Source organism: Euprymna scolopes, chromosome 34 (assembly GCF_053919585.1).
Source record: "Euprymna scolopes isolate OS-2025 chromosome 34, ASM5391958v1, whole genome shotgun sequence".
In the NCBI taxonomy this organism is placed as follows: Eukaryota; Metazoa; Mollusca; class Cephalopoda; order Sepiida; family Sepiolidae; genus Euprymna; species Euprymna scolopes.
This window is the reverse complement of record NC_136515.1, coordinates 31,957,533-31,983,250: the sequence shown is the minus strand read 5'-3', so window position 1 is coordinate 31,983,250 and position 25,718 is coordinate 31,957,533. Positions and strand designations below refer to the sequence as shown.

General features: G+C 36.6%; 1 protein-coding gene across 2 annotated transcripts in view; it reads left to right on the top strand.

Annotated features, from left to right (window-relative positions):
• LOC145259163 (GTP-binding protein 8-like) overlaps positions 1–19,966 on the top strand; it is a 244,887-nt gene extending 224,921 nt beyond the window's left edge. The window contains exons 3-5 of one of the 2 annotated variants that reach the window (XM_080116891.1): positions 16,738–16,836; positions 18,197–18,327; positions 18,450–19,966. In XM_080116891.1, the coding sequence (XP_079973017.1) occupies positions 16,738–16,836; positions 18,197–18,327; positions 18,450–18,546 (327 nt within the window). In that variant the 3' untranslated portion in view covers positions 18,547–19,966. The remainder of the gene's footprint in view (positions 1–16,737; positions 16,837–18,196; positions 18,328–18,449) is intronic. The other variant, XM_080116892.1, reaches the window with a different exon arrangement.
• The last annotated feature ends 5,752 nt before the right edge of the window (positions 19,967–25,718 follow it).

Below are 25,718 nucleotides of genomic sequence, written 5' to 3'. Positions count from 1 at the left end.
GAAATGACAAAGAAGCAACATTTAGATGCTTATAAACTTAACAGAGATCTAACAGAGGATGATGTTAATCAGTGCAAAGGAGTACTATGTGTTAACAAGTTATAGTGGTTATGCATTTCTTTAAAAAATAAAATGCAATGCTGTGGAAGAGATACCTGAAATAAACAGTTACTTTCAGAAGATTAATAGAGGTTCTCTGTTATATCCTAATGATATAACAACAAATTTTGTTCTATTATTTATTGTGGACTATTATCCTTAGTTGTTGTTTCATGACACAATAAATTCACAATAAATTCATAACTTAACTCTTCCTTTTAGCAAGGTTATCCGCTGCTGCCCGGTCATGCCATAATGCTTAACAGTTAATACAAGCATAGTTGCTCAGCCTTATTCAGTGTTTTGGGGTCTTAATCTCCCCCCAATGGGGAGCTCTACGGCTCCCGGAGGTGGTCACGCCACATTCCGCCCCACCCTTAGGCTCATTGGTTTATTACAAACAAATGAGTGTAAGTCATCCGCCTACACCACCTCCGTTCCGTCACCCTCTCACCACAATCGGTACCAGCTGGGTTTCATCTGCTGTTTCTCCTTTCCATTGTTAGCACACATGTTAGAAAAGTAAGCATATATAGTCCGAACTCGAGTTCACAACCACCCCACAGATGAGGGTTCTCCACACCAGCTGGGTCCCAAAAATTCAAAAAGTCCATTTTATAAAGTAAAAAAATCAAAAAGTTCTAATTCCAGGAAAGTCCAAAGTGGTCAAAGTCTCATTACTTATGTTTTATAGTCCTTCTCTTTTTTTTTCAACACAATTATGACAGTTCTTTTTTTTTTTTTTTTTTTTTTTTTTTTTAAGAATTATGCAAGTGGTTCACTCTTTTTTTCAATGTTAAAAAAAATAATTATACACAATTATAAAAGTTACTCAGAAATTTTTTTTTCCCAAATTAAAAGTCACCAGGGTTTTTCCAATCACCCACCATATTATTACACATTTTTTTTTTCAATGAAATTAGAAAAGTCACTCACTCAGAATTTTTCACCACAGTCAATTGTTTTTCACCACAGAGTCAATTGTTTTTTTTTTTTTTTTTCATGCATTAATGAAAGGCCTCTTTTCCCTTTAACAAGTTACAGTGATAATTCAAGAATCTTCTCAATCCAAATTTATAAATGTCGCTCAGTTTTTTTTTTTTTTCAATCCAAGTTCATAAAGGTAACTCAATTTTTTTTTTCAATTAAATTAAAGCGTGCTGCTTTCCCTCGGTTGCTCATCCAGAACTGGGTTTCCTTCAGGTGGGGTCATTTGGGGCGGCCAGTGGGTTTGGACTCAAGCTACCTTTGTCATCAACGTAGATAGCCTCGAGGTGCTTCTCATTGTCTTTAGACCTCATTTGCCCTCTTACACACCACACAACTGCTGCCAGTAACAAAGGTACCATTATAAGCATGCTTATTCCCCCAGCCGTAATTACCAATCTATGGGATCTATCCCTAGATTCTGTATCCTCTATACCATCCAATCGGATCTGTAATTCTCTCAAATCTATTTTCCTTGCTCCCCTCAGAGCCTTGAGGAACCTGAATTGGGTACGCGGCGACGATCGACGAACTAGGGGGTCCCAGAGGTTAGTAAGGTTATTCAACTGGACATTTGCCCACTCTGGCGCTTTCGATACCGTTCCTTAACCTGATAATATACGGGTAACCCCATACCCTAACCCCATACCCTTCCTCTGGGCCTCACATCCCTTGTCCAGTTCTATCATAGTTAAAGATGGATGCACCTTAATTATCCCAACGGCTGTGTTACCGCACACCCTGGATAATTCCAGCCTTTGTTGGGTGGCCACTAACCAGGTGCCTTCGGCCACTCTTACGACCAAGGGCAATAGTCCCTCGCTTACCACTTCAACCTTGCAGACGCAGTTTATCATTCTCTCATCCCCCTGGAATAATCCCAATACACACAGCTCATGATCTCCCGTCACATATATCCCTCGCTTAAAAAAAAAGCAAAAATAAAGTCTTGCGTTTTTTATTTACTACTGAAAACCATAACTTTAGTAAAGGTATTTTTTGTTTAAACAGCTCATGATCTCCCGTCACATATATTGGGCTGTATGACCGACAGATTCCAAGGCCATTGACTCAACACTCTCCCGCTTCTTGCCGGTTCAATAGCATAAATTTATCCCTTGTCATGTTAAACGCTACATTCAGTCTCCACCTGGTAACTGGCCACCAGCCCCAATCTGGGTATGTCTAGTGGATATGGAATGGGTGGAGTGATGACCTGGTAAACCTCATATTGACTTCCTCGATCCCAGAAGGGCACAGACATGAACACCAATATTCTTCCAGCTTTGAGCTGCGCACTACACCCGAAGGTGTTATGATATTCCCACAATCCTTCTTCTGGGCTCATCGGGAGTTGTAGACATGATGGTAACTTCTGTCTTATGTCCTCTAGAACTCCTCTCAGCTGATCAGGGCTAATTACACTAGGGGACAAATGCCCCAACGCCAGGGCATCCAGCGTTGCCCTTATATGATTGGTCCATTCGACCAAAGTTTGCTCGGCTCGCCATAATAGGCGCCACATATGCATCAGGTGCAAATATCGCTGTAGGAAAGCTTCTCCCCTTGAAAATTCTGTCTCCATCCTGCTAGACACATTCCAAATTTCCTCGTGTAAAGCTTCCAGTTGGCGAACAATGTCATTAAGGCCTTCTCTATTCTCTTGCATCTCTACTCTAGTAATATTTAATATTGATAAACCTTCCTTGGTAACTTGTACCAACGTCTTCTGTCCCTTCTCTAATTCTTCTATCCGCAACTTTACTAATCCGAGGTGTTCCTCAGTAACCACTCTAAGGCTTTACCTATTATAGGAATAACCACTCTCTTAGGTCTGGGCATCAGGTCCCTAAATCTCTAATAGTGATCCCATTGGTCAGCCCACTGGTGCCGTAATATGCGCAACTCGTCTTCCAAGGGATTCAAAACCCGACGGATATATAGTTCTACATGCTCATATGTGCTAACTAGTTGCTTCCTCACTTTGTCAAATTGATCGATCCTTTTACGATGTCTGCTAATTAGTTCTCCGTAAGGTCGCAAATCATTCACTAACGTCACTAACTGATTTGACTCTGTGGTCTTTTTGAAAATGGCACCCTTTCTCATGGTTAGCGCGGTAGACGTCTATATCAGTTCTACAGGAACATCACCTTGATCTCCTTCATCCCTGCAACGACAGGAAGAAATTGCTCGGTCAGTGATTCAGCCGTCCAAATGATCCAATGAATAACGAGGTGCAGTGTGGGCATTTTGCCTCAAGCACTGCCTGTGCCCACCCAATAACGTAATACAATAAATGAAAACAATTTCCCAAGGGCTCCCCTCTCTGGCTAGGCATAGGAATATTCCACTTAAGTAACGACCATGGTCGACCAATGGCATTATACCAAGAAAATGAGAAAAGGATAATTTCCCAAGGACTCCCATCCCTTGGCTGTGCCATGTATGGATATTTCGCCTAAGTAAAGACCAGTGGCGTCATACCGCAATGTGTAAATCAAGAAAATATCAATAAAAGAACCCACAGGATAGATGACATTGACATGAATAGTCGCCAATATGACACAATAAAAGAATCATACAGAATAGACGACATTGATGTAAATAGTACAGGCAAAATGAATGCCGATGCTCAAAATGTATAAAAATTTGACCCCTCTCTTTACTTAAAAAATCACCAAAACTCAGGAAATTAACCAATTTTAAAGAAATTTTCAGTATTTATCAAATAATGATCACGAAATATAATGAACTAATTATTTTTATTTAAATCCTAGTGGAAATGTATTATTTTGTTTAAACAAAAAATACCTTTACTAAAGTTATGGTTTTCAGTAGTAAATAAAAAACGCAAGACTTTATTTTTGCTTTTTTTTAATATAAATAAAGCATCGTAATTTGTAACAATAAAAATAAAATAAAATAATTTTTATTGGAACATTACGAAAAAAGCCCCTAAATCCGTATTAATGAATTCTATATAACTCGAAGAAAAATGAATTTCTCAAAGTACCGATATTACCATTGAATTAAGCATTGCTTATTTAATATTTTCACACAAAAAATTATAATTGCAAAAAATATTTCTACTTTTTTTTTTTAAATTACAGATTTCGCATAATTTTTATACGCAAGATTTTAATAATTTCCTTGCTTGCAAGAATGTGAAACTTTCGGCGTAACATATTTTTTATATAATATTGAATTTAATTTAAAAAAAAAATAATTTGAAAACAGGAACATAGAAAAATAATTGGATTAAAAAATGCAAAAATTAATACAAATGTTCAGAAAAGAAATGTACGGATGCGCGACTGGGGGAAATAAAACTTCCTCCCTTTTAATTACATGACGTAATTTTCAGTCTTTCAACTGCCTGAAATTTTGGGCCTGCATAATTTTTGTGTTTACAAAATTTTAGTTTGTTGCGTTTTGCAAACGCCAGAATCACTCGGTTTTTGGGCTAATTTATGTTTTGTACAAACAAGGTGGGTTTTTTTCAAATTTAATTCAATATCTTAGGACTTTACTAATTATCTTTAAAATAGACCCAGAAAACTAATATTTATCTTTTAAAGGATTTTTACCATACATTTATTTAACTTCAAAATTTAGCTGAATTGGTTAGCTCACCGTGAAAACATTTTCATAACTTTTTTTTCACATATTTTTCTTCCTTTTGGAAATTAAGTTTAGCCCTTAATCTTTCAAATACAATCAAAAAGTAGTCAGAAACCTACGAAAAAATTATGATAAATCGGCTTTCAAAACTATTATCCCCCATTTTTGTCCGCCCATTTTTGCCTGTACCTAGTCACCAACAAGCCACCACACTTCGACCCCTCCGGTTGAATCATTTACTTCCGCAACGGGTTTAATCATCAGCACCCTTCCTTAATCTTAAGTATAGCCACACTCACGAATGACAACAGTGCATCCGAGAGTCGAAGACGCTGTCCCTGCTATTAGTTGGGCCTGTTTCATTATCTTTGCATGCGGATTCCCATTAATGAAAACACACAACGCATACACTTGGTTTATTGGCATTTTATTTTATTCTCGCGCCATTATCTATAATACAAGTCTGTCACCGCCAAGGGACGTTACTCTAGTGGTGTAACCTGAGATTAGTTCCTCATGCAACATCTTCCCCCTTTTAAGAACAACAATAAAGAAAAAATGATCCACTAACAAAAACACAAAATAACTAAAATACAAAAACAAAACAATGCTTTGTCTTTGTTACCTAGGCCTTCACTGGGCTGACTACTCTCCAGCCTAACAGGGATTATTCTGCCCTTTTCACTTGCACTCAATTAGTTTGTATAGTCTTTTAATCTAGCCAGATTCCTTACTAGTCTCCCTGAACGTGTCATCCTCATGCCTTCAGTATTTTAGTTTGCTGAGGATGATGTCACCGACCTCATTCCATCTCTTCTATTACTTTCGAGTCGAGGTGTTTGCGAATTACAAACCCCTTCTGTATTTGGCAGTTCATTTATTGGTACCTCCTCGCTAGGCCTTTGGACTGAGGGATCAATGATGGTGATGGGAGTGCTTCTGCTGTTTTTTTAAAATCCACCCTATTACGTCGGAGCAACTCCTCATCAACTTTGACATGGAAGTACCTCTCATCCAGTCTCTGCCACTCGACTGCCTTCTTCCACTCTCGCTGACCTTTTATGTGTGGCTTAATACGTACCACATCTCCATGTTGCACTGGCTGAAGTGTTTTACTTTCCGGTTGAAATAATGCTTTTGCTTTCTGCTGTCCCACTTAACTGTTTTGCTTAGATTTTTGTGTAGTTCTGGTCTGAGTAGGTCCTCTCTGGTTGGAAGAAGTGTTTTTGTTCTTCTGGACATTAGCTTCTGCACAGGTGATAAGTGGCCCTTGGCTGGCATATTCCTGTGATCCAGCATCACTAGGTATGGATCAGCCTTATCTTCCATTGATTTCCGGAAAAGGTTCTTTGCGATCTTTACAGCAGATTCTACTTTTCCATTTGCCTTGCTATTGTAAGGACTGACGGATGTATGTGCAAAACACCACTTTCTTGCAAAGGTAGAGAATTCTTGACTACTAAACTGTGGTCCATTATCAGTGACCACCTGATCTGTTATCCCATGTCGTGCAAAATGGTGCTTAAGCTTAGTGATAACCGTTCTAGCTTGTGTAATTGGGAGATGGTCAATTTCCCAGAAATTACTCATATAATCAACGGTGCAGAGATAATCCCTATCTGCAAAGCTAAAGAGATCTACTCCTACTTTTGTCCAGGGTCTCTCCAGAATTTCATGAACCATTAAAGGCTCTGCAGGATTGGCTACCTCATATTTCTTGCATGTTGAGCATTTTGAGACAAAGTCTCTGATGTCACTATTCATATTTGGCCAGTAACAGCATTATTTTGCTCTTCTGCAGCATCCTTTGACCCCTAGGTGTGTGGAATGCAATTTTTCTTTTAACACTGCTGGCTGTGTTATTGATACCACTACTCGGTTTCCTCTAAATATTAATCCATCTTATACCGTCATTTCATTCTGCATGCTGAAATATGGTCTCACCTTTGGGTCAAGATGTACTTTGTCTTCTGGCCATCCTTCCACAATTACTTGCTGTAACATCTGCATACATCTGTCTTCTTTTGTGGCTGAGCGCAATTTGAGCAGCCTTCCCTCTGTCACTGGAATATATTCTGTTTCCTGGACATCATCATCATCATCGATACATTTATTGCTCACTCCATGAATGTATGCCCTTGATAGGAACATCTTACCAGGATGGTATAGAACAATCACATTGTAAACTTAAAACCACATTAACATATTTTGCAGTCGCTTTGGGCATTTCCCCAATTCTTTTTTCATTATTGCTTCTAATGGTTTATGATCAGTCAGTACTGTAACCTGTTGACCAAATGTGTATTGGTGAAACCGTTCACAGGCATAAACCACTGCCAATAGTTCTTTCTCAATCTGTGCATATCGGGTTTCTGTGTCTGTAAGTGCTCAGCTAATATATGCTAAGGGTTGACTTCTTGTAGCAATGCAGCCCCCATTCCTTTTTCACTTGCATCACATTGAACGACCAATGGTTTGTTGGGGTCATAGTATCTCAATACTGGTGCTTCACTCACCAACCCAACATTTTGATTTTCTCAAAAGCTTCTTCATGGATCTGAGACCACGTCCATGGCACATCCGCCTTTGTTAAGTTGCAAATTGGAGCTATTACGTCAGAGATGTGGGGCAGAAACTTTGCCAAATAATTCACGAACCCTCCCAATCGTTGCACTCCCTTAATGCCTGTTGACCGTGGCATATCTTTTATGGCTTTTATTTTCTCAGGATCTGGAAGTAAACCCTCACTAGTTATCCTGTGACCCAGGAATGATACAGATGTTTGCCGTAAATTCATTTTCTCAGCATTCAATCACATCCTACGATCACAACATCTTTGCAACAGCCTTCTGAGTTTTCTATCATGGTCCTCTGTTGCTCTTCCATCGTTTTACCAATTCTGACCACCAGAAGATCGTCTGCTTTATTGATGATTTCTTTCAAATCGGCCACATTTTTATATAGTTCTCTTTGAAATATTTCCAGGGCTGGAGCAATTCCAAATGGTAAAACCTTCCATCGAAATCGACCATATGGAATGGCAAAAGTGGTCAAGCGACTGCTGGCTTCATCTAACTTCAGGTGCCAAAATCCATCCCTTAGATCAAAAGTTGAGAAAACTTTGCTATCAGCAAGTTCTGGGAGGAGATCATCCAGTACCGGTAACTGGAAATGCTTCCGTTTAAGAGCCTTATTTAATGGTCTGGGGTCAATACATATCCGTAACTTTCCATTTTTTTGATTACCAGTGATAAGGCACTTACCCATGGTGTTGGCTCGTTCACTGGTTCAATTACCTACTTTTTGACCAGTCTTTCTAATTCGGCTTTCACTTTTACCTTGATAGCCACTGATATTCTTCGAGCCGCTGCAACATGTGGTGTTACGTTGGAGTTCACCTCCAGATGAACCTCTCCAGGTAACGTACCCAATTCTTCCTGGAATACATCCTAAAATTTCGATATGATGCTCTCCGGGTGCTGGCTGCTGTCTTTTTGAGATATGTTTGCAACCCTCTTAAATTTGTCATTGTTCACACTAATGAGTGCCATTTGCTGGATGGCATTCGTTCCAAGTAGTGGATGGAAGTCTTCCTTTACAATGACAAACTTCACTGCATACTTGAGTCCGGTTTTTGGGTTTATCATTTTTATCCGACGTTCTCCTAACGGTTTCATTTGTGACCTGTTCCACATGACAAGGGTTTTATTGGACTGCTCAAGTGTTTTTCCCGCCACATGTTTCTCGTTCAGGATGTTCACTGAGGCTCCATTATCTAGCTGAAAAACAACGGCTTTCCTTTGACCATCATTTCTGCCTTTTTCACTTCAGGTCTGATGGAATTGATTCCTTCTTTCGTGGTCACACTGTCCACGTGTCCATAGTCTGAACCATCATTACTGCTATTGCTATCATCTTGTTTTCCAACAAACCGAATATTCTTTTTTCTTGATTTGCATCTTTTTGCAAAGTGGTGCTTTCCATTGCATTTGAAACACGTCTTCCCAAAAGCTGAACAAAACTCTTTTCCGAGTTCATGTCGCAATGCACAGGCTCTACACCTTCTGTTACTTTCTGTGGTTGTTGGTCTTCCCTTAGGTTTCAAGTCCACTCTGTTAACTGCCTCGGGTTTCAGAATTCTAGACTGTAGCGTTGCATTTTCTGATAGTTTGCATATGTCCATGCATCTCTAAGTTCAACTGTCTCATTTTAAGCAGTTCTACTTGGGTGTGGGGGTTGTGTACTCCAAGAATTATCTGATCTCGTAGTATGGAAGAGGCGCAATTCTCACAGAAATTGCATGTCTTTATCAATGTATGGAGTGCCGTGATAAATGCTTCCACTGTTTCACCTTCTCCTTGTTTTCTTGTGTGGAAGATATATCATTCGTATGTCTCATTAATTTTTCCAATGGCATACTTATCGAACGCTTGGAGAATTTCATTGGGTGTTCTCTCTTCTTCCGGAGTCAGAAATTGAAACTCATAATATACTTTTAACGCTTTGTCTCCAAGTGTATGCAGTAACATCGCCGTTTGGTATGGTACTGGCTGTCTCGCTAGATACGTGATGATAGCATAGTTATTCCATCTTAATTTAAACAGTTTCCAGTTCGCTGACAGATTATTTTCCATACACAGGGGTTGTGGGGGTTGTATCCCTGCCACTGGTCTATTTATCTCTTCCATGTTAAGTTCGTACACTTTTTTTTCAATACAATCTTGTGTTTTACAGCTGATTAAATTGGCTTAAACTTCTTTTACCTATTATTTAAATGCAAATAGATCACAATGACCAGATAAAGCAAAACAAACTTTTTGTGTGTGTGTGTGTGCAATGAAATACAATAAATCAAACATTACTTATCTTTGTTTATTTTTCGTACAATACATTTTCCATTTTGTATTCTTCCTTGGAACTCTGTTCATCCGACCGCTGCCAACATGTTTCATTAGTTTTTAGTCTCTCTTCCCCTCTCTATATTATATTTATTAATTTTGTTCGATTGTGTCTGTTTTTGTGTCTTATTTTTTTTTTGTTAAGTCTCTCGTTGTACCCTGGTATATTTTTTTTTGTTTGTTCTTTTTTTTCGAGTTTTTATTGATTCTTCAACCAGGTTCTATTATCCTGGTCACGGCACCAAATGTGAACGGGCTCTTGTTCCAGGTCACCAACTGTGACCTTTCACTGATAACAGGTATGAACATGTGTAGTGATAGTCTTTCATAGGGAATTCTCCTCAAGTTCTCTCAGCGCAGCGGGATCTGGTTGGTCGGTTTCAGCGTCCATTTCACCTTCGGTTGATATGCTGTATCACACTGGAAGTGAAGAGATTTTCATGTGCACAAAGAAAGACAAACTCAGATGTCTCTATTCTACGAGTACATTCAACTCAAATTTACAGAATATCATATAACTTATATACAAATGTCCAATGTTGATTTATTTCTTACAAACACACTATTGAATCTTACTCTCCGTGTTTTGTGGTGGCAATGGATGGGGAAGGGAGGTGCGATGGCAAATTAGTGTTAAATTCTCTCCAAATCCAGCTTCAACTCACTGATTTATGCTTATATAGCATGGTGATAGGTAGGGTAGGTTATTCCCTAGTCCCAATCACCAATCAATACGTCAATCCCCGGGGAAGCCCCGATTGCCTGCATGTGTGCTGGTTACTCTGCGAATGCTCACAGCCTTCAGTTCTCACGACCAGAGAGGTTTACAACACTCGACCTGAAGTCCGCCTATCACCAAATACTGATAACTCACACTAATCAGAAATACACAGTCTCCGAAGTAAGTGGCAAACTTTACCAATTCACTTGTCTCCTTTTTGGCGTTACTAATGGAGTACATGCGTTCCAAAGATGTAATGATGAAATGGCTGAAGAGGTTTATGATCTGCAAATAAGTTATTTCATATATATTTTTAAGAGAAGGGAGTATATAAAGTCAGTCCCAGAAATAGCTAAAGCAGTTTACAATCTCAAAGTTACTTTTTCATGTAAATTTTTAAGATGGTGGGGAATATATGGAATCGGTCCCGGAAATGGCTGAAGCAGTTTACTTTCTGAAAATTACTTTATTTCATATATATTTTTAAGAAATGAAGCGGGGTATATGGAGTCAGTCCTGGAAATGGCTGAAACAGTTTACAATCTCAAAATCACTTTATTTCATACTAGCAGACCTTCCGATGTTGCCCAGTCATAAAATACACATAAATATTATATTTTAATTCTAGCAGATTTCTTATTTATTATAAACAGAAATGCTGTAGGTATTAAATGTAAACTTAAATTCTTTAAAAAAAACAAAAAAACAAATGAAGTAAAAAAAAAAAACGGAAAGAAACTGAGACATGTGCATACAATTATTATGTTTTTTCTAAACAGTTCACTTTTTGTAACTAAAAAAAATACTCAAACTGAGATTGAAACCATAACTTGAGAGTGAGTCAATTATGATAACTATTTGGCCAGGGTGAAATGCTTTTCAAAAAGTGTTTTCTAACCGACTCATGCTTAACATAAGGAATCCGTAATGTAAACCATTCACATATGCACAATCGTGAAACAGCAAACAGAGAAAATTGCGACAACTCCCATTTTGACCCGTCAGTAGCCCTTTTTTCCTGATGAAAACCTATTAAAAAGTTTTCCACATATCTAAATTACCTATATACCAAATTTGAAGTCTGTAGATTAAAAATTTGTTGAGTACGTAGGTTGAGAAGTGTCCTCACACACACACATTCTTACTTTTATAGATATATTTTTAAGAGAGGGGTATGGAGTCAGTCCCAGAAATGGCTGAAGCAGTTTACGATCTAAAAATCACTTTATTTTATATTTATTTTTAAGAGGGGGTGGATTATATGGAATCAGTCGCAGAAATGGTTGAAGCAGTTTACAATCTGAAAATTACTCTATTTTGTATATATTTTTAAGAGAGTATATGTCGTGGAAATTCCTGAAACTGATGATGATCTGAAAATCACTTTATTTCATATATATATTTAAGAGAGGGGGAGGGGGTATATGGAGTCAGTCCTGGAAATAGCTGAAGCAGTTTATGATTAGAAAATTACTTTATATCATATATATTTTTAAGATGTATTCTTTTTAATTTCTTTTCATATTATTGTGAAAGCAGGTGGAGAGAATGGAATTCCATTTATTCAAGAATGTCATTGTTTTGTTATATTTGGAGTTGCTCAGAAGCAATAAATATGAGAATGGAGTATTGCATTTAAAAAAGGTAGCTCTAATATATGAATTACATTTTTTCAGCACAGTAAAACAAGAAAGGAATGTGTTAGGCAAAGGTTTACAGATAAAAACAGTAAAAAGAAGAGAGGAAAAGAGAGAAGCATAAAGAGACAGTTTGAGAGAGAGGGAGAGACAGAAATTTTATACACATAATTTCACTTCTATTTAAATTTAAATGATCGTGAGCAACACCAAGTACCCCTGCTAGTCTATTATATAAAGGGGTAATATTGAAAAATTGAAAAAAAATCGTCATTTGTTTTGTGTAGAAATGTTGTTTTGTTTGAAGGGAGGGGGTTACATAAAAATCTTGCTTTCGGCATGGTTTGCAAACTGCGCATGGGCAAACCATTATGTTCTTCCATTTTAAAAAGCTTAATTTGTGTCATTATAATGTCTGTGTCCTCCTTGGCCCACGAATAACACATTCGATTAAGTGTTATGTGAGTTCATACTCAGCATTTCTTTTCTTTTTTTTTTTGTTTACAAAATTTTGCTTTTGGTTATGCTTCAGGCTGATGCCAATTAAGTTTCATTTTTTTTATGACTGGGCTATGCCAGGCGCCCCACACTCCATCCCCTGCTAGTCATAAATAAGGAAAACTTAACGGATACTTAACGTTACAATATGTAGAAAAAATCAAAAAGAGCATGACCACAACCTTCAAAGACGTAGCAAAAAGATATAAAATCACACTGTCTATATAAAAGCCAAGTACATCCAAGGATGGAATACTGCTGCCATATCTGGGCAGGAGCTGAAAAATAGCCTATCCTGCCTTGACAGAGTACAAAATAGACTTTGTGGCTTAGTGGGGGATGCCCTTTTCTCTACCCTGCAACCTCTCTCCCACAGAAGAGACGTTGCGAGCCTATCCTTGTTTATCGTTATTTCCATGGCAGGTGCTCGTCTGAACTCCAATCTCTGGTCCCCCCTCGCCAATCTTTCACGAAAAACACCTGTCTAGCTGAATCCACTATGAAAAATTTCCTCCACTCGTTATCTGTGCCTAAATCAAAACGTGGATTCCATGAACAAAGCTTCTTTCTTAGAACTGCACGCCTGTGGAACTCTGTTCCGTCTGCCTGCTTCCCACCTGACTACAACTTGGATGTGTTCTGTAGAATAATCAAAAGAACTGTGTTAGTCAATAACACACAACAACAACAACAATAATAATAATAGCAGCAACACTTACCAAGGGTTCAGCACAAGACAGACACCAGATTGAGCTGAACTGAGGGCTTGTATTTATGTACAAGCATATCCAATCAGGTGATTCAGCGAATCACAATCCAAAGAATAGACTGGCCCATGTGTGCACAATGGAATCTCCCATTGTGCCATAAATAGTTCTCCTCTTTCATGAGAAGTAACTTTAGTCTTTGTCAAGTTATCTACCACTTGAACGCTGACTGAAAGTCCACTACACAATCCAACATTAACAAATTCTTAATGAACCGCCCCCTTAAGTAAACACTTCATCAAATCTCCACACTAACGTAATGTACTTGCAATAACCCTTATCCCTGAGTGGCTTCCGGGTCTTGATAAGTGGTGACCACTGTGGAAAAAAAAAAGAAAAAAAGCAAGAGCAGCATTTCGGCTACATCTATCACTACTTGGATGCACTATTCAAAACAACCAAATTTCTCCTGACTACCAAATATTGAGACCACTTTTCAAAATGCCACACCCTCTAAATCTTGCATCTCAAAAACAAGTAGTCAGTCTGTTTTCATACTTGTTTTGACAAGTTTCTGGGCTTGACCATTACTCCTGATCTTAAATGGAACACGTACATCAAATCTATTGCCAAGGCCGCTGGAAAAATGGTGGGATCTTTCTATCGATCCAGTAGATATCTCACTGCTTATGCAATTCTCTATCTATATAAGAGCCAGGTACGTCCAAGGATGGAATACTGTTGCCACATCTGGGCAGGAGCTGCTAGAAAGGACTTGTCCTGTCTTGATAGAGTTCAAAATAGACTTCGTAGCCTCGTAGGAGATGTCCTTTTTTCTTCCCTGCAACCTCTATCTCACAGAAGAGATGTTGCGAGTTTGTCTCTGATGTATCGTTATTTTCATGGAAAGTGTTCGACTGAGCTTCAGTCTATGGTCCCCCCTCGTTTAACTTTCACAAAAAACACTCGTCTAGCTGTAAACACTATCAATAATTCCCCCCACTCTTTATCTGTGCCTAAACCTAAACGTAGATTCCATGAACAAAGCTTCTTTCTTAGAACTGCACGCCTGTGGAATTGTCTTCCGTTTTCCTGCTTTCCGGCTGACTACAATATGGTTGTGTTCAAGTCTAACGTAAATAAGTTCTTGATGAGCCGTTCCATATAAGTTATCAAATTTACCAAATTTTCATTACTAATGATTACTATATTGTCCAATTTCTACTGTACACTCTTTAACCCTTATCCTTGAGTGGCCTCTTGGCCTTGATAATGTGGTGATACCTATGTAAAAAAAAAAAAAAAAAAAAAAATTACTATAATAAGTTTATTCAACTTCTCTGGCAAAATACTATTGGTACTATTTCCATTGTTCCCATCTGCCTTAAATTCTTTTCAGACATTGAAAAATGACTTAAAAAATGCTACCTTAATAATGGTTGACAAATGCAAGTAATGCTGCATTAAATCAACAAGGTTGGCCCATTGCATTCTTATCACGGACACTAAACCCGAATGAAAGGCCATTCGAATAACTTAACACTCTAGCAACATGAAACTGTACTGTTGGGAAGATGTGCTTCCCGATGCTTTCCACTTGATTAGATCTTTGCTCTGCACTGCCACTAATGTGACTCCTCATGACAGATTATTCCAATATAGCCATAAATCCACCTCCAGGACTCGGATCCAAAGAAATCACACTAAGCTCGACCCTCCTGTAAGTCCAGCTACTCTGTTAGACATCAACTCTTACTATGCTTATGTGTGATTACCTTCTGGCACTGAAACTATTGACAATATGCAAACCATAGTTTCTAATTTCTTGACTGTGAAGACCTTCATAATGAAAATAACCCTTCAAGCCCTGAGACCTCTAAAGAACTACCTAGTGATGAAGGAGGAAAAGAATCTTTTACCTGTCCTTGAAGAAATCAACACCTCCCAGAAGTTAATACTAAGCACCTAAATCTTCACGAATCAGAGTATGAAGAATACCAAGTAAATGTTTGTCTAACATCAAGTTATGAAATCCATAAAGATTTTATAACTTGATGCTGGATAAACAACCCTTAATTATCCTCTTTATAACCCTTTCATAATAATTCTTGAAGGGGAAAATGTTATAGTTGAAATTATCCTTGTCCCCCTGCTCATCTAGCATTATCTTTTCCAAAGACCCCTTACAGTAATAAAATGCCATAGAAAGAAACCATTTTGCCATTCTAAAACTCTATGAGAACCACAGCATGTGTATTCTTTGTTAGTTAATAAAACCTATATCAATGGAATACCAGTCTCTTCTCTTTTTCACTTACATTGCCTACATTGTATGATGTCATTCTTTAGTTAACAAGCTTCCTCTTTCGATAGTCTCAATATACATGCCTTTGCAAAATATCAAGTGGCTTCACTTTAAAGTTGATATTTCTTGTTTATAAACTACACAGTTGCTAGATTTTCTTAACTGATGATCTTGTATGTTGAAACATATCTATAATCCATTTCTCTCATTTCATGATTTGTAGTTTCTTCCACCCCACCCCCTCGTTAATCCTAATAATTATTTTGTTAAATTTTTTGATTACAATAGCTCTACAGAGCCAAAGATCCTAATGGCTTCCCAGGGTTTTGTGGCTCCTGGGTAACTTGCTGCCCTCCCTGCAACTGCGGGGTCTGTAGGAACCCTAAGCACAGCCTTGGCTGTAATGATCCCATTTTCGAGTTGAATAGCATTCTGTTTTGCTCTTTGAAGAGAGTAAAAGATTTGGCTCAAGCAAATTTTGTGTAGTCATCTATATTGCTCTTGCTGTACACTTCTGAGGTCACAAGAAAAATACAAAGGGATTAAATGTATATTTTTTATCCTCGGTTTCGTATTGTTAGGCCAAATGTGTTGTTGGCTGGCTTGACTCTCTAAATTGAAATGCCTGTGGCAAGCCGAACATTTCTATTTACATAGAACACACAGACACACGAACATACATAATAGATCTGATGCGATGACAAGTAAATTGCAATTGTTCGACATCATGTATTCTCTTCCATGCATTTATCATTCAGTGAAGTGTTATTTCATTAAAAAAAACACTTACTCGACCACTTTAGACCAATCCCAATACATTCGCCAACAGTCTCTGGTCACAATTACATTCCCAAGCCTTTTTGTAATTTGTTATTTCAACAATAAAATGTCCTGCCAGTATACAAAATCATAATAACCGTCATTTAAGCTTAAAATGATTAAGCCGAACAAACCCCTTCATCATTTCTCCTTGCCAAACAAAATTACAGTCCAACATATGAAGTAAAAACTGTCTCCGACATCTTCGCACCAGCCAGTTACACACGGTCCAGTTACAACAATAAAAATAATTCCTTTTTTGATGCTGCCATTACTAGCTAATATTTATGTCTGTAAATCGGGGGGGGGGAGATATGTATTAGTTTTATTATTACACATTTCAACCAATATGGTCTTTGACCTTCTCAAAGTATAAAGTTGTAAATCAACCAAATCGTGCACTATGTTTAAATTTATGTGGGGTTTTTTCTTTCTTCTCCAGGTTGCCTTTTTAGGTCGAAGCAATGTGGGTAAATCATCTCTTATTCAAGCACTTTTCCACCAATGTCCTCATGTTAAAGTGAATATTTCATCCAAACCTGTAAGTGTTTAATTAATCCATGGAAATTATAATATCAACAAAATAAACATTTTATTTTTAAATGACAGAAAGTGTAAACTTTTCTGAGAAAATTTCTGCATAGAATAACACAAATTTTAATTTAAAAAATGTAAAGAAAGATTAGGAAAGTTACTGATAATTGATGAAACTCCTAAAGTGACCACCAACAATAACCACCCACAACTTAATTATGACAACATGCAAAGTTAGTTTTTAAAAAATAAAAATGTCATTAGTGTTTGTTTTATGAAGTTTGTCATTTCTAAAAATCTACTGGTAGATTTTCTTTCAAAGAAATTTGATTAATTAAAAAGTTTAAAAAATTTCATTGTATTCAAGATATCCAAAAATTATTTTAAAGCTCTCTTAAAGATTACACTAAACATGAAAATTGAAATGTAATATTGAGATAGGAAGGCATACAAAGAAAAGTGATAAAACTGATAGAGAGTAAATGATTACAATTACTGAGAAAGATTAAAAATATAAGATTAACTTTATTAAAGAGAAAAATGACAGGTAATTTGTTTGAAAATTTCAAAGTAATTAATGACATTTTTAATCATCATGAGCATATAAAATTTTTTTCCTTGATTTGTAAGTCAAGCGATTTAAATAAAAAAGAAAATCTGTATTAACTAATTGAAATAATAATGCTTTTAGAACTCGATGCTTTGAGATTAGATTAAGAAATTATATAGGAGAACATTTTAAGATGTAAATAGATTAATTAATAAATCATAGTAAAATAGGCAGTATTTTTGGGGAACTGAACTATTGAATGAAATATTTAACAAAATTATATCTTCCTTTTGATAATGTGAAAATGTTCAAAATGTATAAAGGATTGAAGATGTAGTTAAAAAGAGGCATAATAAACAAATAATTGAAATTAATGTAAAAAATCTAATAAAATTTTTTTAGTTTGATTGGATTGGTAAAAGATTAAAAGTCACTTAAATATGTAAAAACTTCTTTTTTTTCTTTTTGAAATAAAGTGATCTTTTGTGAGTGAATATGAAAAATAATTTGGATAAGAACGATCTGTTATAAATTACCAAATATAAGTATTATATATATGCAACTGAAAAAATAAAATTGTATTAGAACGTGTTTTATTGTTTGTTTCTTAGTGAAATGTTTTCCCATGCTTGCCTGATAACTGCTTTTCAAAATGCTATTTTACTCAAGGGAGATAACTTTTGTCTAAAAATTGTGTAAATACTATTTTTCGTGTTCGATTTAACACTACTTTTTAACTTTTTAGATGTATATATATATTTAATGTTTAATATGATTTGATAATTTTTAGCAATATGATTTTGTTTTTGTTATTCAGGGACACACAAAGACACTTAATTTTTACCAAGTGAGAAAAAAATTTTTTCTTATTGATATGCCTGGTTATGGCTATAACATGCCACAACACTTTGCCAGCAGTGTTGAAGGTTACCTTCAAAACCGAAGAAGGTAAGTTTATCTATATAATATATAGTTGCGTATTGTTTTGTTTTTTTTAATTCTTCTGTGATTTTCTTGTATACATCATATACTAAACATTAATCACCTTAATATTCTCCTTCTCATTCCAGTTCCACTATTGGATTGAAAGTGGAAACATTACTCATTAACTTTCTGTCTATTCTTACCACGTTTGTTTTATCTGATATGTTTTATTCTTTCCTGTAAAACCTAAACTGCTATCAATTCTGAATCACTATTTACTTAACTTCATCATGAAATTTGATACCAGCTTAGTTTTTTACATAGAGGATATGTAACACGCCAAAAAGTGGCACTCTGGATGGGACTAAAATTTCCCCAATCAAGAAGGATCTCTCTTCCTCTGACCAAAGAAAGAACATATACTCAACTTTGAGTTCGCAAGTAAGATAAATTTCATTTACAAATATATAACTTTTAACTAGCTCCATTGTGACTTATTCATCCAAGCACTATTTCTTTCATTCTTTCACTGTGGCTTCAGCAGTCACCACGATACCACATTTACTTTATGGCATAATAATGTTGACACACCAGATCACCAAAGTTAAGCAATGATAAGTCTGACCAGTACCAAATGGGTAACAATTTGGGAATACTAGGCACTGTATGTGCGTTTCACTTATCTTGGTATTATTTCTAGTTGTCCTAAACTTATATACTTACAAATTGAATTGAAGTGCCGTCTTAGGAGAGGTGTAGTTTGAGATTTCACAACTCTTGCCACAAAAATTTCACCCACAGCTAAACTTTGGTATTCATCAACTGTAAAAAATTTCACACACAGCTAAACTTTGGTATTCATCAACTGTAAAAAATTTCACACACAGCTAAACTTTGGTATCCATCAACTGTAAAAAATTTCACACACAGCTAAACTTTGGTATCCATTAACTGTAAAAAAATTCACACACAGCTAAACTTTGGTATCCATCAACTGTAAAAAATTTCACACACAGCTAAACTTTGGTATTCATCAACTGTAAAAAATTTCACCCACAGCTAAACTTTGGTATCCATCAACTGTAAAAAATTTCACACACAGCTAAACTTTGGTATTCATCAACTGTAAAAAATTTCACACACAGCTAAACTTTGGTATCCATCAACTGTAAAAAATTTCACCCACAGCTAAACTTTGGTATCCATCAACTGTAAAAAATTTCACACACAGCTAAACTTTGGTATCCATCAACTGTAAAAAATTTCACCCACAGCTAAACTTTGGTATCCATCAACTGTAAAAAATTTCACACACAGCTAAACTTTGGTATCCATCAACTGTAAAAAATTTCACACACAGGTAAACTTTGGTATCCATCAACTGTAAAAAATATCACACACAGGTAAACTTTGGTATCCATCAACTGTAAAAAATTTCACACACAGCTAAACTTTGGTATCCATCAACTGTAAAAAATTTCACACACAGCTAAACTTTGGTATCCATCAACTGTAAAGACTGAATGGAGCCATTATTTTATGAACTAACATACTTAAAATATTGCCGTTTGAATTTATTTATAAAAATATTGACAATATAGTGAAACATCTGGAGTGGAACAACAAAAACACAAAGAAAGAAAAAGAAACAAATGAGAGACAGGTAAGACATTCGTAATCCTTTCTAATGTTTTCTGATTTTACAATTCTGAATTTTTGAGATGAGGTTTTGTTATTCATATAATTTGTATTCTTTTGACTACTGTTCTCACTTTAAATGTCATTTTCACAACGTTTCACTTAATGTAACCTCTGACCTTCTTCCGGTGTATCTTGTCAAACTCTGAAATGTTTCTGTTGAATCTAGACGGAATTTCGAAGCGGTGTAGCATGCTCTTGTTCCATCAGCCATGACTGGATAGAGGTCCTAAGTAATTTGCTATTGTATTTTTCGGTCACCCATACTGAGAATCGAACTTTCAACCTTCAGGAGAATATCACTTTTACAATTGATTTTTTTCCAAGTACTCTAACCACTGTGCCATGTGTCCTTATAGACAATTCTAGTACAAATTTTGGGAGCCATCTCCCCAAATATATACTAGTACTCATTGTAATTCCTTTGTAGGCCTCAGCACATTATCATAAGTTTACTTTAACAAGAATGATGATGAAGAGAAGTTTTGTTATAATTTTCCATTGCATACAACCTTAGATTGTTGACAAACCCACTCTTGTTCTCTTTTCAAGCCTCTCTGATCTATTTAAGACAACTTTCCTTGAATAGTGCATATTTATTAGAGCCTCTGATCACTTTAAAGTTTAGTAAGACCGCCAATGTCCCTTTCTATTGCAGTGTATTGATACTTAATGGCTGATTAGGATAGCTTCAAATTTTTAATATCTGAACTTCCTTTGCATTTATTTTTAAAAAGGTGTCCTGTATCATATCCAATACAACTGAGTGGGTAATTGTTTGCATTGACTTTTCTATCCTCCAAAAAACTTTGAGAAGAGACCAAAGATTCAACTTTGGTATGACCTGAATATGCTACTACTATTGCTCACAGAAATCACCATTTCAATTGCTTTCAATGAAATAGATGCTCTGAAACTAAAGCTGCCTTTAAAACTGCCTGCAACCACTGCAAAACAACAAACAGGTATGTCATCTATTCCAACCGTCATCAATGGACCAGTTGGACCAGAGCATCTTATAGAACCAATTTTTTTTTTTTTTTTTACAAATAACTTTTCATCAAGCCATCTTCTTCCAGAATTTCCCTTTTAGACCATAGATATTTTAGGTAACATCCTCATATCTGTTCAGGGTGTTGCCAGATGTATGAAGAACCTTATATCAGTAAGGCAACCATTCCTGACAGCATTTCAATCATAAAGAGAGATGCAATTGAAACTAGCTGTTCAATCGTTGCTTAAAGGAAAAATGCTTTCCATCATCATCCATCAATTTTTTCACTTTGTATTTAAAAAAGGTCTTCTGCAGCTCAGTAGAATCCAATCAGTTTTGTATCATGAATCTGTGATAAATCAAGAAGTTGTCAACAACTTCAACTAAAATAATCTACTTTTGTGGCAAACAATATTGATTTTTTTCATACAATATCAACAGATAATGTGGCAACTGTAATATCAGATAAGATCAGTAAATCTATTTACAAAGTCTTTGATTAGGTTTGGCACAAAGATTTGATTCATAAGCTTGCTAGTCATGCAATACCTGGAAATGTTTTCTCAACCATTAAAATTCTTTCTCTCTAATTGGTTTATAAAAATAGTTATTGATGGAAAGAAGTCAAAAGTTCATAGTATCAATGCTGGCATGCCTAAGGATTCATTCTAGGCACAACCCTCTTCCTGATATTTATCAGTGATCTTCCTGAATGAATAGCTCTGCTCTTGAGAAAAAACCCTGCTTTGATAAGCTTTCTAAAACTGACTTTCATTCCAGTCCTATAATGGAAAACTTAAATCCATTGCTAAGGTTGTTGGAAAAATGGATGGATCATTCTACCAATCAAGAAAGTTTCTCACTCCTGAGACAATCCTTTACCTGTATAAGAGTCGGATACATTTTAAGATGGAGTACTATTATCACATATGGGTAGGTGGTGTTCAGAGTAGTGTCGGGCACCATCACTTCATTAATATCCTTGACATGGATCCTATAATTGTATAGCACATTCGCAGGTGCCGTCATGGCCATCTTGCTGTCATTAGAAGTGACATTGTGCCAGTACACTGCCTCTAAAATTATGCACTTTGTTCTTGCCACAATGCGATGGAACCTCTTAATTATTCCATTTCTAGAGGGTACGTGGGCGCACCAAAATTGAATGTGTAAAGTCAGCAAATGTCTTTCCGCAAAACGCTGCACCATTATCTGTACACAATTCGGTCAGCAGGCCCCTTTCACATGATATACTCTGCATACTTTTTTATCGTAAATTTCTTATAACGTGATTAGCTAAAGTTCAGAATAAAATCACGCTTTCTTTTAACGGTTAATTTAAAAAAAAAAAAAAACTTTTTGAACGCTGTTAACTTAAATTTCCTCATTTCAGTTTACATTTTGGAATCGGCCGTGTTTTTGTTGAGATAAGTGTTTTCTATTTTAATCATACTTTTTATTTTTAGATTCAAATATTAATAACTCCATTTTATTTCAGTATTTAATTTATGTAACTTTCGGAAGAACTCCTCCCCCCCCCATACGCTTTTCTTTTTTATCGTAAATTTCTTATAACGTGACTAGCTAAAGTTCAGAATAAAATCACGCTTTCTTTTAACGGTTAATTTAAAAAAAAAAAAAAAATCTTTTTGAACGCTGTTAACTTAAATTTCCTCATTTCAGTTTACATTTTGGAATCGGCCGTGTTTTTGTTGAGATAAGTGTTTTCAATTTTAATCATACTTTTTATTTTTAGATTCAAATATTAATAACTCCATTTTATTTCAGTATTTAATTTATGTATTTCTGTTTTATTAAATGCTAGCTTTTTTTCTCGTTCATAAATGTTTATTTATCTACCAAGTTGATTGCAAAAATAGATTACGAATTTGTACTTATTCTTAGTTCGTGAGAGGGGAATCTATCACCATACTTTCCCTTAAACACGTCCGTTGGACTTTTATTAAGTACAATACTTAATAGTTTTTTGTTTTTTTTTAAATGGAGAGTAGAAAACGCATTGTGAATGCGTTATCGGCAGCTCCTGTTACTCTCACTTCTTCTTATTTGTCCCTCAGTCCTCATTTTTTAATGAGTGATTTTTCTGACAAAGGGAGAAGAAAAAGCTGTTTTCTAGGTTGGCAGTATTTTGCGCGAACAGTTGGCAGAGATGGCGGAAATTTTCTGTTTCTATGTCTATCCTTGTAGCCATGTCATTAGTAAGGGTGCTGGAGGTAAACGTTTTGTCTGGGCTGACGTTATCCGCCTGATAGTCAGGGACCCGAACCTTGGATTAACCACCAAGGAGGCTGTCCTATCAGCAGGTGCAAAGTACTGGAGCTGCTGTATTGCCATTTGGTGAATGGATTCTGGACCATGCTGTAGCTTCTGGTGGGGCCTCTCGATGCCATACTAGTGGGTAATTGTTACGGCTTTACCTTATCATTAGCTACAAATAAAAAAAAAAAATTCTTTGTTTCTTTTTCTCTCTTAGTTTCCCCTCTCTGTCCTGCTCTAAGTAAATTTGACGACCTAGTCCACAAATTCCAAAAATTCATCATGACAAGTTTCAAGAAAAAATACACGATTAAACCCAGTTCTCCAACTTCCAACGTAGACCCCTACTACCATGTCTCCTTCTCCAACATCAGGGGTCTACGTTCTAACCTTCCAGAGGTTGAAACCCAATTACAGGAGACTAAACCAGACCTTTTATTTTTAAGTGAAACTGGCATTGGACAGGCTATTTCTCTAGAAGAGTTCGCAATTAAAGGATACTCTAACTTAACTTCTAAATCTGACCCCCAAGATCGCCATGGACATGGAATTTGTGCCTATATTAGGGATAACTTTCCATGTGGTAGGGACATCTCCCGGGAAGATCCTAACTTACCTTATATGTGCTTCCGGGTTGCTTTAGCTCACACTACGGCATTTATATTTACTCTCTATCGCCCCCATAACAGCGGAGTTACTATCTTTCAAAGCATATCTAAGAAAATTGACCAAGTCTTATCTGCCTATCCTTCAGCTAACATTCACGTATGTGGTGACTTCAATTTTCATAACGTCGAATGGTTGACCCACTCTAACAAGACTGATGATGAGGGAAGGTTCTGTCATGATTTCTCCATTGCCTATGACCTCACCCAGATTGTTCAGGAACCCACCCGTGTGCCCGACAATGATGGCCAGTATGCGAGCCTACTAGACCTTTTTCTCACAACTTGCCCTGAACTATGTTCAGTTTCTGTTCTGTCGCCTCTTGGCTCTTCCGACCACTCTGTTGTATCAATTAAGATAAAAATGAAATGTAATAAGTCCTCAGATGTACCTCTCCATCGTACAGTATATCAATACACTAAGGCTGACTGGGATAGCTTCCGTACATTTATATCTGATCTACCTCTGCATTCCATGTTTAAAAAGGATGTGTCCTCTATAGTATTAGACCTGACGGAATGGTTTATTGTAGGTATTGACCGTTTCATACCCTCGAAAAAGTTTCAGCAAAAACCTAACAGCCAGCCATGGTTCTCTCCAGAATGTGCTGCTGCCATTGCGCACAGAAATCACTTTTTCCACTGTTTCCAACGTAATAGATGTATGAAAACTAAAGCCGCTTTCAGGACTGCCAGCAACCATTGTAAGAAAGTAATAAAGAATGCAAGAGAGTTGTATGCTCAATCTGTTAAGTCCAAAGTAGCTGAGCAGCGGCTTGGTTCCCACCAGTTTTGGCAAATAGCAAACAGAATCCTGAACAGAAGCGTGTGTTCCATCCCAACTATTATCAATGGACCTGAGGTAATCTCGTCAGCATCAGACAAAGCCAAACTCTTTGTCAAGAACTTCGCAGCTAATTCTACCCTTTGTGATCAAGGCTGCCAACCCCCAATATTTCCTCCTGTATCAGAAAACACGCTATGTGATATACGTATATCTGTACGTGATGTTGCCAAGCTAATCAAAAACCTTGATTCCAGTAAAGCAACTGGCCCTGACGGTATTCCAATTATAGTACTCAAAAAACTTCAACCTGAACTAGCGCCCATACTTACAAAACTCTTTAAACGTTGTCTTAAGGAGAATAGTTTCCCATCTCCCTGGAAAATTTCATCAGTATGCCCTGTATTTAAGAATTCAGGTGATCGCTCATCCCCCTCTCAGTACAGGCCAATAAGTCTCCTGTGCGTCATGAGTAAGTTGCTGGAATCTGTGTTAAATACAGAAGTAATCAACCATCTCAACAAAAATAACCTTCTTAGTGACACTCAATATGGTTTCCGTTCTGCTAGATCTACAGCAGATGTGCTTACAGTTATATCTCATAGGATTAGCAAATCTCTCGACGGAGGCAACCTTTCTAGGGCAATTGCTCTTGACATATTGTGGGTAAATACAATGACTCCACAACTCAATCTTCACTCTTCAATCCTGCAGTCCAATGCACTTCTGACAGCAATTGCTTCTGCCAAACCAAAAAGACACCCTCTCTCCCAAATACAGGCTTTTTATAGGACAAAACCGTCCAAAGTTATTTGCATACTCTTCCCATGATCTCTAGTCTATAAATAGACGCAGTGGCCATTCTCTTCTTCTTCTTTCACTCTCTGAAGCGGGCGTTGCCAGTGGTAAAAGGTTTGCACGATTTTTTTTTTTTTTTTTTTTTTTTTTTTACTACACATATCTAAGGCCTTTGATAGGGTATGGCATAAAGGTTTAC